Below are 15590 nucleotides of genomic sequence, written 5' to 3'. Positions count from 1 at the left end.
GGCGATGGAGAGCGGCGTGGCGCTGGTGGGGGCCTCGGCGGGGGCTTTCCGGCTGCTGAACGCGGGGCTGGAGCGGCTGGCGCCCTCTCCCGCGAGGGGAAATCCGTGGAAGTGGCGCAACCTGTGGACCTCGTTGGCACACAGCCTCCTCAGCGGCGCAGGCGCGCTCCTCGGGTGAGTGTGAGGGAAGACCCCCGAGCACGCATGCGCAAACTTGGGCCCTCCAGGGGCTTTGGACTCCAACTCCCACAATTCCTAACAGCCGTCCCGGCTGTTAGGAGTTGTGGGAGTTGGAGTCCAAAGCCCCTGGAGGGCCCAAGTTTGTCTCAAGCCTACCTTTTAACATTCTTAACCCTTTCTTGTCCCGCTTCAGGTTCGCGCTGCACCCAAGCATGGCCCAGGACCTCATCGAGGGACACTCGCCCGCCTCGCACCGCCTCCTCGGGGTCTCTCTCGGTGGGTTCCCGCCCCTTTCCCCTCCCCTCGGGGACAGTCACGTGGCTGGCACAGGCAAAACAACCGCGCCCAATAGTTTCCTGCCTGTCACAGCTGTATATCCCTCTCGCCCACCGGCCACTTCACCCCCAAGGGTGGCCCTACCCTTTCAGGATAGTTGATTCTATTTTATTGTTTGTACGGGTTCCGGAAGAAAAGGAGTCTTGTTGCTACTGATCCCTTTCAATTCACTGGGGGGACTTTTCCTCCCTCTGTCGCTTTCTTTTATGTCTATTTTATGTGACCTTATTAGTTTTATGATTTGTTTTATTATTGATTGATTTGTTTTATTGTTGTGTTTTGTATTGCTTGTTTGGCCTGGGCTTGGCCCCATGTAAGCCACCCCGAGTCCCTTTGGGGAGATGGGGCGGGGTATAAAAATAAAATTATTTTATTGTATGACACAGCAAACAAGATAGACATGCTGGATTTCATATCACAAAATCACAAGTTGATCACTTCCCAAGTGTCTAGGACTGTGTGATGTAAAATTATTATTATTTCCTTTTCCCTCCCTTCTTTCCTTTCCTGCCTTCCTCTTCTTTCTACCTTTTTTTTAGATAGGTGATAGACCTCCATTACTTTATTTCCTTTCCTATTTACCCTGTCCCACATGATCCCAGTTGTCTCTCTGACACTTGTCCAGGCACTTCATTAAAAAGCCTTGAAATTGTGTATTTTTATATGCCCGACCCCTTTTTATCTGTAGTAGTTGATGTTTGTATCTTTATTTATTTATTTCCATCATTTATATGCCGCCCTTCTCACCCGAAGGGACTCAGGGCGGCTCACAATCTGGCAAATTACCCCGTTTGTCTTGGTTATTATGTGTTTTATCGCATGCTGTGTTTTAATTGCTTATTTTATTTGATTGTTGTATCATTGTTTTTAGCTCTAGATAATCGTCATGACTGTTATATTTTGTTTCTGTTTTGGGCTGGACCCCATGTTAGCCGCCCCGAGTCCCTTCGGGGAGATGGTGGCGGGACAGAAAAATGAAGTATTACTATTGGGTTGTGGTATGCTTTCTAGGCTGTATGGCCATGTTCCAGAAGCATTCTCTCCTGATGTTTTGCCCACATCTATGGCAAGTATCCTCAGAGGTTGTGAGGTATCTGCCATAGATGTGGGCGAAACGTTAGGAAAGATTTATTTATGTATTTATTTACTACATTTATGTCCCGCTCTTCTCACCCTGAAGGGGACTCAGAGCGGCTTACAAATCAAATGAACATACAATATATTATTAGAATAGCACAATATAAGCGTGAAATTACTATATTGTACTATATAATTATATGGTAATATTATTAGTAATATTACATTTATAATTAATATTACTATATTGTATTATTAGTAGTTTAATATTGTATTCCATTATAATATTATAATCAATATTATATGTATATACAATGTATTATATATTTATAAATTATTATATATATTATATATATATGTATATAAAATTAGCATGGCATGTTGCTATGGCACAGGAGACAAGATGGAACTACCTTCCTGGCTCTCAGGTTGGTATGATGTCTTCCTCCCCCCCACCCCTTCTTCACTCTGACCCCAGAGTGACAGTTATTCCTTGGGAGGAGGGGCTCCCAACCGATGACACAGCAGACAGGTTGGTATTATGTATTCTGGAATACTTCTGGAACATGGCCCCACAGCCCGGAAAACATACAACAACCCTGTGATCCTGGCCATTAAAGCCTTCGAAAACACAATTATTATTATTGTTATTATTATTAAGAGAGGGATCTCCTCATGTGAAGGGCTAAAATAGACCCAGGCACCAGCCTCAAACTCTCAGACGGGATCACTATCACAGTTTGTGGGACCCTGAGAGGGAAAAGGAAAGGGCCTGAGGCTGTTAGGAATGGTGGGAATCCAAAACACCTGGAGGGAGGGCTGAAGTTTGCCCATGCCGGCTCTGTATCCCCCTTAAAGGCCCCTTTTCCCTCTGTGATAGATAGATAGATAGATAGATAGATAGATAGAGAGAGAGCACAACCCCACCCTCTGTATCCAGAAAGGGCCCAGGAGGCATTCCCGCAAAGTCTGGAGGAAGATCAAAGCGCCCCATTAGGAGAGCAATTTAAAAGCCCTCAAAAAGGAAGTGCAGATTGGCATCAAAGGGAAGCCCTTCCCACAAATTACAGCCGGAGATTAGATACTCCTGCTATCCTCGGGATATAAAACAGGGCCGAAAGAAAGAATGAGAGAAGGAAATTGCTGTCAGGGCTGGGCTGCTTCAACTCTGCTTCCCTCCTCTTTAGGGTACTTCCTGCAGGACTTTGTGGACATGGCCAGCAACCAGACGCTGCAGCAGTGCTGGGAGCTGCTCTTCCATCATTCGGTGGTAAGTGGAGCCCTGAGAGCAAAGGCCGGGGTTTTGTAACCGATGGCTTCTTTGGCGCTTACACAAGGGCAGGGCTGGGCCTTGGGTGCTTGCCAGGAAGGGACACCGTTGTATAACCTCAAATATATAATAACCTCTAATGCACTTCCGTCTACATTTAAGTCATCTCCAGTGAGAGCCTAAGCACACACAAGTATTATGATTGGTGGTAGTATTTCTATCCCACTTAAAGAATCCTAGAGTTGGAAGAGACCCCCTTGGGCCATCTAGTCAAACACCTGGCCATGTATGAAAAGCACAATCAAACCACCCCTGACAGATGGTCATCCAGCCTCCATTTCAAAGCTTCCAAGGAAGGAGCTTTCACCAGACTCTGAGGAGGCAGAGAGTTCCATTGCTGAACAGCTCCTTATGGTCAGGAAGTTCTTCCTAATGTTCAGGTGGAATAATAATAATAATAATAATATAGTATATAATATACAACTTGATTTATAATATATAATAATATAATATATTGCATATACATATAATATTGATAATATTATAATCTATTACAATATAATACTGATAATACAATTTAATAATATTAATTATATATTATATATTAAATGTAATATTACTAATAATATTACAATGTAATGATATAGTACAATATAGTAATTTAATGCTAGTATTGTACTATGCTAATAATATAATGTATTGTATGTGAATGGAATTTGTAAGGGTAAATAAAATAATAGTAATAATAATAATACTTTATTTTTCTATCCTGCCACTCGCCGAAGGGACTCAGGGCAGCTAACATGGGGCCAAACCCAAAATAGGGACAAACATAAGAAGTTAAAACAAGTATCAATAATTAAAAACAGGATCCACGCAACAATCGAACAAAAATAAACAATTAAATAATTCAATTACATTTAAAACACAGAATAATAATAACAATTTTATTTTTATACCCCGCCCCATCTCCCCAAGGGGACTCAGGGCGGCTTACATGGGGCCAAGCCCAGGCCAAACAGACAATATAAAACACAACAATAAAACAAATAAGATCATATAAACTTATCAAACATGCTTGATAAAATCCTGAGTTGGCTCCTAAAAAGAACTAACTATATAAAAATTAGGTAAAACCAAGCATCACCACTGATGGATAAAATGGGGGCAGTCATATAAAAGTGCATTATTTCAAGATCATTTGAAATCTCCTTTCCTGTTGTTTGAACCCACTGCTCTGAGTGACAGTTACAAAACAAGCCTGCTCCCTTTTCCTTAGGACACCCTTTCATATATTTATCCATGGCTCCCATGCCTCCTCTCAACCTTCTCTTCTGCAGGCTAAACATATGTCTCGAAGTCTCTTTTTCAGAGCCACAGAAGGTAGAGAAGACCTTGCTTCCTCCCTTTTTTCCTCCCTCCCTTTCTTTATTTCTTTCATTCCCCTTTCCTGGGTGTGTTTACTCCTGCGGCCCAGGCAGGAAGGGGCCAGATGTGTCCCTGGGCATGTTCAGACCCTTCTCCCCAAGATGAGTTCTCCTCCCTTGGAGAGAGATATGCGGGCATCCTTTCCTTGGAAGCTGCTGCCAGATGGGTCCAAAAGGACACTTCCATAATCAGTCTAATCCGGGCATTTAAAATCAACACTAATCCAATTAGTGTCTGCACTACAGGTGGATGGAAGGGTCTCCAATCTGCAGTTGAAGGGCAAAAGAAGGGAGGAGGATGCTCCTTGGAAGGCAGCCATCCTTTCCTCGAAAATCCTGCCTAAGTCCCGGAGGAGCTGAATAATAGGCACTTCCCTTCCTGGCATTGAACCAACAGGGAGAGTTTGCAGTTTGGTGGCTGCAGCGTTAGACAATATTGATTTATTATTATTTAATACAACATTTCTATCCTGCCCTTCTCACCCACAAGGGGAAGAATTGGTAGGAAGAACTTACAATAATATTGATAATAATATTATAATGTAATGAAATACAGTAGAGTCTCACTTATCCAACGTTCTGGATTATCCAACACATTTTTGAAGTCAATGTTTTCAATACATCATAATATTTTGGTGCTAAATTCGTAAATACAGTAATTACTACGTAGCATTACTGCATATTGAACTACTTTTTCTGTCAAATTTGTTGTATAACATGTTTTGGGGCTTGCTTTGTAAAATCATAACCTAATTTGATGTTTAATAGGCTTCTCCTTAATCTCTCCTTATTATCCAACATATTCGCTTATCCAACGTTCTGCTGGCCCGTTTATGTTGGATAAGTGAGACTCTACTGTATAAAAATAATAATACATTATTATAATTGTGTACAATACAGTCTCACTTATCCAAGACTCACTTATCCAAAGTTCTGGATTATCCAAGGCATTTTTGTAGTCAATGTTTTCAATATACAGTATCATGATATTTTGATGCTAAATTCGTAAATACAGTAATTATCAACTGTTTTAGTATTCTTGTTTTATATAGTATTGCTGTTTTTATCTTTTATACTGTGAACTGTATTTATATTGTTGTTTCTTTTGTCAATGTTGTTCGGGCCTTTGCCCCACGTAAGCCGCCCCGAGTCCCCATGGGGAGATGGTGGCGGGGTATAAATAAAGTTTTATTATATTATTATTATTACTGTTCATCTGCATGGTTTCCCCCTTCACTTCCTGACCCTTCCTCCCCAGGTGATCGTCTGCTTCGGCTTCGCCTTCCTCACCGGCCGCTTTGTAGGCTTCGCCATGGTGGCCCTGCTGGTGGAGGTTAACTCGGTCTTTCTGCACCTGCGCAGCCTGCTGCGGATGGCCGGCCGGGCCCCGGGGGCCGCCTCCTACCGGCTGACCCGCCTGCTCAACCTGGGCACCTACCTGGTCTTCCGCATCAGCACCTTGGCTTGGATGACGCGCTGGCTGGTGCTGCACCGGGAGATTGTCCCCACGGGTCCCTACGCCCTTAGCCTGGTGGGCATGTCCATCATGATGCCCATGAACATCATCCTCTTCTGCCGCCTCCTGCGCAGCGACTTCCTCTCCTCCGGGCAGCGGGAGAAGGACAAGTGACCGCCTGGGAAACGGGAAGGGCTGGAGGATCTCAGGTGACCCTTCGCCAGCCATCGGTCACAGCAAAGGTGTGACATGACAAAGGCGGAGTTTCCAAAATAGAGCCTCTCTAAGAGCAGGGCCCAGGGGACGAAGCTCTTTATCGGAGAGATCAAAAGCCCTTGCTATTCCTTGGGGAGAAGTAGCAGGACATCCCTAAAAAAAGCCAAAGAATTCAAATGGCAAATTACCCGTAATAATAGTTAATTATCAGCATTATTATTGATCGCCATCATTAATAATTAATCGTTATTATTGATCACCATCAATAATAATTATTTATTACCATCATTAATAATGATCATTGATTGCCATCATTAATAATGATTATTAATATTACTATTATTTCGTCACCATCCTTAATAGTAATAATTATAACAATAAATTATTAGTGATGGCAATAAACACAAATTAATGATTTTTTATAATTATTGTGGTAATAATGATTATGATTCATGCTTAATAATAATGATTAATAATAATAGTTGATAATAACAATTATTTCGCTCAGAGATAAATGTGTGGTCGGTACATTTCTCAAGGGATTGGGAGAGACAGGCGAAAGGGCAGGGATTTTGGGAGCCTGGCACCAAAAGTCGGGCTCTATTAAGCTCTATTGGGAAGCCGCCCATTCACACGAAGTCCGTTTATAGATCTTTCCTTAACCCAAAACAGATTGCTCTGCTCCTTCGCTCTCGTTGCCTCAAGACTGGGCTTTGGAGAATTCAGGGATACCAGCCGCCATTGCCGAGCCTTTCCTTGAAGTTGAGGGCTGTGCCTTTAACCTGCTCAGAGCTTTTTAGAGGGGAAATAAATGCACACACATGCTCCCTTTTTATTATTATTATTGTAATTGTAATATATATATATATATATTGGATAACCAGTTGTATTCATATGTTTATACGGAGTAACAGTGATAATAATTAATAAAAAAATTAATTCTGAAAAGGACGATGTTGGCGTTTAATCCTCTGGTCCCAGAGTGGGGGATTTTGCAATACTACAGAATGGAAACCAACCTTCTTTAGTGCTTGTCTATTAATTTGTATTGTTTTTCCAATTTGAAGGGCACATTCCAGATAAATGGAAGTCCATTTTCACTGAGTCTGTCACACCACATGTGTGGCTGTGGCCAACTGCTATGTCATCTGCATTGAGGAGTGTCCAGGGATGCATAGTCGGCAGATCTGCTGTATGTAGCAGGGTCCATGCAGAGTATGAATAGCAATGACGGGAGTGCTGATCCCCGATGCACACCAACAGCAGGTCAGCAGACCATTTTGCTGTTTATTTGTTCCGTCGCTTCTGACTTTGTGACCTCATGGACCAGCCCCAGACTAGACCTCCCTGTTGGCCGTCCAGCACGTATCTCGCATAATGTGTTCTGCGTACAAGTTGAATAGGGAGGGTGAGACTATGCAACCCTGCTGCACTCCTTTCCCAATCGTGAACCAGTCTGTCGTTCCGTGGTCTGGTCTTACTGTTACTACTTGGCCATTTGTTATACAGATTCCTCAGGAGACAGACAAGGTGGCTTGGTCTCCCTATACCACCAAGAACTTGCCACAGTTTATTATGATCCACACAGTCAAAGGCTTTAGATTCCAATATATAATATAATAAAAGGTAAAGGCTTCCCCTGACGTTAAGTCAAGTTGTAACCGACTCTGTGGGTTGGTGCTCATCTCCATTTCTAAGCCGAAGAGCCGGCGTTGTCCGTAGACAACTCCAAGATCATGTGGTCATAGGCATGACTGCATGGAGCGCTGTTACCTTCCCGCTGGAGCGGTACCTATTGATCTACTCACATTGGCAGGTTTTCGAACTGCTAGGTTGGCAGGAGCTGGGGCTAACAGCGGGTGCTCACTACACTCCTGGGATTTGAACCTGGGACCTTTTGGGCGGCAAGTTCGGCAGCTCAGCGCTTCAACACACTGTGCCACCAGGGGCCCCCATATAATATAAATATAATAATAACATTGTCGAGGGGGAACACTGTTACTATAAAGGGAGCCGTGTCCCACAAGGAGGTCAACGATTGTCTCAACTTGGTCTGCCTCGCAGGGCTGTTGTGTGATTCAATTCCATGGAGCTCCCTGTACCTTTAAGAGGGCACAGCCATTTCATCTACCGCTGGCTCCCCCTCCGTATCACTGATTGGTCGTCCTCCACGTCTGTCTTGACTCAAAGCGCCCACCGATTAGCTTGCGGCGTGATTACCTCCCGCCTTATCCGTTTCCGGAGAGTCGCGCCTGCGCAGTGTGTGGCTCTCACGCAGCGGCGGCGAACGTGGCCGCCATTAAGAGTCCCTCTCCTGAGAGCAAAAGAAGAAGGAAGAAAGGAAGGAGAGAAGGGGAAAGAGAAGGCCGGAGGGTCAGTATTCATTCCGAATTATATTCCCTTTATAGTTTTGCATATTTGCATATGCATAATAAGATACTTTATATCTTATTATCAAGGAAGAGGCAGAAAAGGTGTTTCTCATTTACGCAAAGGAGGCGGCAAAAGCGGCTCTAGGCCTAAAGCTGCTCAGATTTACATATTGTTTGCTGATTGGCTACTTTCCCTCTTAACCGCTTCTGATAGGTCAAGGTCTTGCCTGCATGAGCTTGCTTTGGATATGGCAGGAGTCCTTGGCCTAGACTGGAAATTAAAAGCATTTTGCTCACTCTGTGTGTCTCAATAATAATAATAATAATAATAATATGTTGTCGAAGGCTTTCATGGGTTGCTGTGAGTTTTCCATGTTCCAGAAGCATTCTCTCCTGACATTTCTTCCACATCTATGACAGGCATTCTCAGAGGTTGTGAGGTCTGTTGGAAACTAGGCAAAGTAAGGTTAATATATCTGTGAAATGATGTCCAGGGTGGGAGAAAGAACTCTTGTCTGTTGGAGGCAAGTGTGAATGTTGCAATTGGCCACCTTAGTTATCATCGAATAGCCTTGCAACTTCAAAGCCTGGCTGCTTCCTTCCTGAGCCTTTGTTGGAAGGTGTTAACTGGCCTTGATCCTTGATCCTATCAGGAATTCCTCAGTTTTCTTTATTTACTGTCCTGATTTTGGAGATTTTTTAATACTAGTAGCCAGATTTTGTACGTTTTCATGGTCTCCTCTTTTCTGTTGAAATTGTCCACATGCTTGCGGATTTCAATGGCTTCTCTGTGTAGTCTGACATCATGATTGTTAGAGTGGTCCAGCATTTCAGTGTTGTTAAATAACATGCAGTGTCCAGGATGTTTCATCAGTTTCTCTGTTTTGGCAGACTTCTCTGATTGAAATAGTCTGCAGCGCCTTTCATGTTCCTTCATTTGTGTCTGGGCAATGCTGCGTTTGGGGGTCCCAATGCAGATTTGTTTGCAGCTCCATGGTATACAGTAAACTCCTTGTCCTTTGCTGGACCTAGCATTTGTTGGATTTCTTGTTGGGTGTGTATGTTGTGTTTCTTCATTTCCTTCCCTATGCGGTCATTGGTTCCCTTGATGTATAGTAAGAACACTTTTCCTCTGGGTGGATCTTTGTCTTTTCTCTCCCGATTTGTTCTTGATCTTGCAGCTCTTCTGATGTCTGAATTTCCATTGGCTTGTAGAGCCCAGTCTAGGTTTAGGTGATTCAGTTCAACTGTCATTTCTAGATGTCCTAGTTATCCACAAACCCAATCAACAATTGGAGCACACAGTTTAGAGAAAACACTGATAGATATCTACATAAAAATTCCAACCATCAACCAGGTCAAAAAAGAAGCACAATTAAATCCCTGGCAGACTGCAAAAGGAATCTGCAAAGCCCATCTCCAAGGGGAACTGAACCACCTAAACTGGCCTCTACAGGCCAATTGAGACTTCAAAAGAGCTGCAAGGCTATTCAGTACTAATTAATTGCAACATTCACACATGCCTCCAACAGACAAGAGTTCATTCTCCCACCCTGGACATCATTCCACAGATATATTGACTAGTTTCCAATAGACCTCTGAGGATGCCTGCCATAGATATGGGTGAAACGTCAGTAGAGAATGCTTCTGGAACATGGCGAGACAGCCCAGAAACCTCACAGCAACCTAGTGATTCCGGCCATGAAAGCCTTCGACAACACTATAAAAATTCCACAAACATACATTAAAATTCATTTCTATAAAAAGATACATATCAAAGCATTTCTGTAAAATATGCATTAATAACACAGGATAATGGCCAAAACACATGACGTGATAATAATAATTTTATTTATAAAATTATTAGTTACAAAAGGCTCTCCTGGAATCTAACCTATCAATATGAATCCCCTTTGAGGAGATAAAATGGGGTATAAATAAATATAATAGTAATAATAATAATAATAACGTGTCTGCTTCTCTTCCCCTAGGCCTGATCTGCAGCCATGGCAACTGGCGTGTTCCCTCCCTTCCGGGGACCCTGCCCTCCGATGCCGGCCCCTTTGGCCCCTCTGCCAGACTACATGTCAGAGGAGAAGCTTCAGGAGAAAGGTACGATATATTAATTCTCTTATATCATCTTGTTGCTTGACATATCCAGGCTGATCTGTCATATTGTTCCATCATGGGTCATGTGTTATTTGATCAGATTGAAGAGTTTTAACTGTTTCAAACAGGTTTGGATTATTTAATAATACATATGAGGACCTTCAGATTCTCTGTCAAGCACTTTACAATTCTGAGATCAAATACTGCTGTTTTTACCTACAGCAATTGCTTTTTTATTGTTTTTAACTGTGGGTTACTGTGAATTTGTGATGATATGTTAACTGTTTGTTTACATTTTGTTTGCACTTTCTGTATTTTGCATGTTACACCTTGAGTGTTCTGTGAGCTGCCCTGTCTGTCTGGGAGGTGGTGGCGGGATATAAATAAAAGTTTTTATTGTTGTTGTTATTGTTATTTATTATATAGTAATATTATTGATATTTAATTCTATTTTAATGTTTGTATATTTTAGGGGGTTTGAAATTGTATCTATTGGTTTTACTGTAAGCTGCTTTGAGTCTTTTTTAAAGAGAAAAAGCAGGATCCACATAATAATAGCTTATATGTATTTTGTTAATATTCAATTCTGCCTTAATATTTGTATATTTTAAGGCTTTAGATTGTATGGTATTGGTTTTACTGTGAACTGCTTTGAGTCCGTTCTTTAAATAGAAATACTATGATATAAGTAATAATAATACTTTATTTTTTACTGTTGATATTTAATTTTATTTTAAAGTTTGTATATTTTAGGTTTTACATTATATTGGCTTTAATTTGAATTTCTTTTTCAGAGAGAAAAGGTAGAAATAAAAATAATAACGAAACTCATAACATATAGCACGCCCTAATTATAGGATCCTGGCAGGATAATTCAAATTTGGGGGATGCTTGGGCGTTTTTAGGGAAAGGCCTGTCTTCATTGTGCGTGTTTTCTGGCTTTCTCAGCCCGCAAATGGCAGCAGCTGCAGGCCAAGCGCTACGCCGAGAAGCGGAAGTTTGGCTTTGTGGACGCACAGAAGGAGGACATGCCTCCGGAGCATGTGAGGAAGATCATCCGCGACCATGGAGACATGACCAACAGGAAGTTCCGGCATGACAAGCGGGTCTATTTGGGGTGAGAAGAGGCTTTGCAAGATTAACATGTGTAGGAATATTGCAGGCTTTGGGGATAGCCAGAAAACTCAGTTTGGGATTCTTTGGACTGAATTCCTTGCCATTTAGCAACCAAAACTTCCTTCTCTTTCTCTTCTGTGACCTCCGTTAGGGCCTTGAAATACATGCCTCATGCGGTGCTGAAGCTCTTGGAGAACATGCCAATGCCCTGGGAACAGATCCGCGACGTCCCCGTCCTGTACCACATCACTGGCGCCATTTCCTTCGTGAATGAGATCCCGTGGGTCATTGAGCCCGTCTACATCGCCCAGTGGGGGTAAGCGGGGGTCCCTTCCAACTCCAGGGAGTCTTTTGATTCTTTAGTCCTATGTCTCCATGAACCTGCTAATGTCTGCAAGGCTGGATGACCATCTGTTGGGAGGGTTTTATTGTACCTTCTATTTTATTTTCCTTTCTAACACAATGGAGTTGGACTAGATGGCCCTTGGGCTTCTCTTCCAACTCTAGGATTCTATGGTATGGATTTTTAACAGAGGTGGGATGACTGCCAGTCAGGCTGGTTTGGATGGTATCTTCATGGCAGAAGGGGGTTAGATTAGATGGCCCTATTCGGGCTTCTTTTCCAACTCTGTAGGATTCTATGAACTTTAATATGGAATAGATGAAGTCTCCAGCTTTTGAAATTGTTAAGCAGAGGCCATTCTCTCGGGAGGGCTTGGATGGTGCCTTAATGTTAGATAGCCCTTGAGGACTCTTCCAACTCTAAGATTCTTTTGCAGATGTATCATAGGATGTAGTGTGTCTATCATATCTGTGGCTAGATGGCCATCTATCAGGTGGGATCAGTTGGTGTCTTTCTTCATGACAGAACCAGGTTGGACTGGAAGGGTCCCTTCCAACTCTAGATGTCTTTAAAGGGTATAGAGCCTTCTCCATAAATGTGCTAATTTTCTAAGAGGCTGGACATCCATCTGCTGGGAGTACTTTGGATTGTGCTTTTCCTGCTGAGCAGAAGCGGTTTGAACTGGATGACCTCTGGAGGTGTTTTCTAACCTTCGGAGTCTAATGTTCTATGAAGTGATGGGCTTGGATGGCCATATGTCGAGAGGGATTGAATGGTGCTTTTCCTGCCTGGCAGAAAGGGGGTTGGACTGGATGGCTTCTGGAGGTCTCTTCCAACTCCTGTATTCTGTGATTCTATGAAGTGATGGGCTGGATAGCCATCTGTCGAGAGGAATCAGAGTGTGCTTTTCCTGCTTGGCAGAAGGGGATTGAACTTGATGGCCTCTAGCAGTCTCTTTCATCTCGTATTCAATGATTCTGAGAAGTGATGGACTGGGTGGCCATCTGTCGGGAGGGATCAGATTGTGCTTTTCCTGCCTGGCAGAAAGGGGTTTGTACTGGACAGCCTTTTGTGGGGGATCCCGTCCAACTAGATGTCTGCGGCTCTCCCCAGGTCCATGTGGATCATGATGCGCCGGGAGAAGCGGGATCGCCGTCACTTCAAGCGCATGCGCTTCCCCCCTTTTGATGACGAGGAGCCCCCTCTGGACTATGCCGACAACATCCTGGACGTGGAGCCCCTAGAGGCCATCCAGCTGGAGCTGGACCCTGAGGAAGACGCCCCCGTCCTGGACTGGTTCTACGACCACCAGCCCCTAAAGGACAACCGCAAGTGGGTCTCGTCCTTTGATTATGGAGCTGGGGAAGCGGAAGGTGTCCAGGATGTGACCCTCTCTTTTCTTTCTGTGTCCTGGGCCCTTTAGGTACGTCAATGGCTCCACCTACCAGCGCTGGCAGTTCACCCTCCCCATGATGTCCACACTTTACCGCTTGGCCAACCAGCTGCTCACAGACCTGGTGGATGACAACTACTTCTACCTGTTCGACCTGAAGGCCTTTTTCACCTCCAAGGCCCTCAACATGGCCATCCCCGGAGGGCCCAAGTTTGAGCCCCTGGTCCGGGACATCAACCTCCAGTGAGTCAATAATAGATAAAGATAAATACCTTTTTATTTATTACCCACGTCTGCTTTCAGCTCGACCTAGTTGACTACATTTATATACAACCAAAACTTGGAGCCTAGTTAAAATGCAACCCATCAAAATATATATTAAAAGGGGATTATCCTCAGTATTATCTTTGGACCTTGAAAGTGGTGGGTGTTTCTTTCAAGGTTCCAGGTAGTCTGACCATTTGTCGGTTCTGGATGGGTTTGTGGTAGCAGAGCTGGTCAAAGTTCACATTATTTTCATATAAAAGTCACCAGAAAAGGTGGGTAAGAAATGAAGTAATAACAATATTATTATAAGTCAGTTTCTGGAACCAAATCTTTCCTGTTTTTGTAGCTAAAGTGTGTTGTCATCTGACTTGCTTTCTACCCCTCTTTCCTACTGCTAATAAATAATTTTGTTATATTAAAATTAATAATAATTTTTATTATTTTTACTAAAATTTACTTCTGGAACCTAACTTTTTCTTGTTTTGGGGTCTAAATGTGCTTTTAGATTGAACTGGTCAACATTCTTGTCATAGAAAAATTACAAGAAATAAAATTATTTACATCATCATTATTATTAAAAGTCCACTTCTTGAACCCAGTCCTTCCTTGTTTTTGGAGCCAAAGCGTGCCTTCACCTGACTTTCTTTCCCTCCTTTATGCTAACAATAATGATAATAATCGTCATTATTAAAAGCTCACTCATACAAACAAATCTTTCCTTGCTTAACAATAATCATGATGATGATTTTTGTTCCTTATCCGTCTCTCCTCAAAGCTTGAGGCGGGGCACAACACAGTTTAAAACACATTAAAAAGCATTATGTAAAATGCATATATTAAGACATATTTCCATGAAATACATATTAAAAGAAGAAAAAATAAAATACATTAAACACATGAGTTTTATAGTTAAAAATTGCTGGCTATCTGGAGCCCAAGTGTGACTTCACCTGACTTTCTTTCTCTCCTTCTGCTAATAGTAATAGTAATAATGACTAATAATGCCCTCCTGGAACCCTATCTGTCTATGTTTTGGGAGCCTAAGTGTGCCTTCATCTGATTTTTATTTCCTCCTGCTTCCCAAAGGGACGAAGACTGGAACGAGTTCAACGACATCAACAAGATCATCATCCGGCAGCCCATCCGGACGGAGTACAAGATTGCCTTCCCTTACCTGTATAACAATCTGCCCCATCATGTTCACCTCACCTGGTGAGACCTTGCGGAGGCTGGGCTGGCCTGACCTGACCTTGGTGGGGATCATGGTAAATGATGGGGGGCAAGAGCAAGAACATTTGGGGCCTCTGCTTCATCCCAAACCCGTCTCCTGCAGGTACCACACACCCAACGTGGTCTTCATCAAGACGGAGGACCCTGACCTGCCGGCCTTCTACTTCGACCCCCTCATCAACCCCATCTCCCACAGGCATTCCGTCAAGGTGGGCGAAGGATGGTGGGAAGGACTGGCCATTTTGCGTGCCTTCCTCAGCCCCCTTTGGGAGCCCCAAAGGATGGGGTTCTTCATTGTGTCTCATGATTCTTACAGAGCCAGGAGCCGCTCCCGGAGGATGATGAGGAGTTTGAGTTGCCGGAGTTTGTGGAGCCCTTCCTGAAGGAGACTCCGCTCTACACTGACAACACGGCCAACGGCATTGCCTTGCTCTGGGCTCCCCGACCCTTCAATCTGCGCTCTGGACGCACCCGACGGGCCCTCGACATCCCTCTCGTCAAGAACTGGTACAGGCCCAGAGCTCATTGTGACCTTTGTGTTGGGGCTGGGGCTGTGCATCGTCCTTTCTCAATCTCTTGCCCTTTTGGCCTGCAGGTATCGGGAGCACTGTCCGGCGGGGCAGCCGGTCAAAGTGCGGGTCTCCTACCAGAAGCTCCTTAAGTACTACGTCCTGAATGCACTCAAGCACCGGCCACCCAAGGCTCAGAAGAAAAGGTGAGCACCCCTCTTGCCCTGACTTTCTCTGGGGTCAAGTGGCCAGAGCCCAGATGTCCAATTCAGCCTCATGAGAAGGCCCA

The 15590-nt window shown here is 43.6% G+C and overlaps 2 protein-coding genes across 2 annotated transcripts in view; both read left to right on the top strand.

Annotated features, from left to right (window-relative positions):
- The first annotated feature begins 4 nt into the window (after positions 1 to 4).
- tlcd2 (TLC domain containing 2) lies at positions 5 to 6910 on the top strand. Its single transcript, XM_003226589.3, has 4 exons — positions 5 to 174; positions 374 to 456; positions 2781 to 2863; positions 5549 to 6910. Exons 1-4 carry the CDS (start codon positions 5 to 7, stop codon positions 5918 to 5920), a joined length of 708 nt encoding a protein of 235 aa, XP_003226637.1. The 3' UTR covers positions 5921 to 6910.
- A 1277-nt stretch (positions 6911 to 8187) lies between these two features.
- The window catches only part of prpf8 (pre-mRNA processing factor 8), a 35274-nt gene continuing 27871 nt past the window's right edge, over positions 8188 to 15590 (top strand). Inside the window, exons 1-10 of the mRNA XM_062960658.1 lie at positions 8188 to 8335; positions 10326 to 10446; positions 11392 to 11560; positions 11711 to 11875; positions 13016 to 13234; positions 13326 to 13538; positions 14649 to 14774; positions 14896 to 15001; positions 15109 to 15299; positions 15388 to 15507. Of these exons, the coding sequence (XP_062816728.1) occupies positions 10341 to 10446; positions 11392 to 11560; positions 11711 to 11875; positions 13016 to 13234; positions 13326 to 13538; positions 14649 to 14774; positions 14896 to 15001; positions 15109 to 15299; positions 15388 to 15507 (1415 nt within the window). The 5' untranslated portion in view covers positions 8188 to 8335; positions 10326 to 10340. The remainder of the gene's footprint in view (positions 8336 to 10325; positions 10447 to 11391; positions 11561 to 11710; positions 11876 to 13015; positions 13235 to 13325; positions 13539 to 14648; positions 14775 to 14895; positions 15002 to 15108; positions 15300 to 15387; positions 15508 to 15590) is intronic.

The sequence above is a fragment of the Anolis carolinensis genome, unplaced genomic scaffold (genome assembly GCF_035594765.1).
Source record: "Anolis carolinensis isolate JA03-04 unplaced genomic scaffold, rAnoCar3.1.pri scaffold_7, whole genome shotgun sequence".
Classification (NCBI taxonomy): domain Eukaryota; kingdom Metazoa; phylum Chordata; class Lepidosauria; order Squamata; family Dactyloidae; genus Anolis; species Anolis carolinensis.
This window is presented reverse-complemented; position numbering and strand designations above follow the sequence as displayed.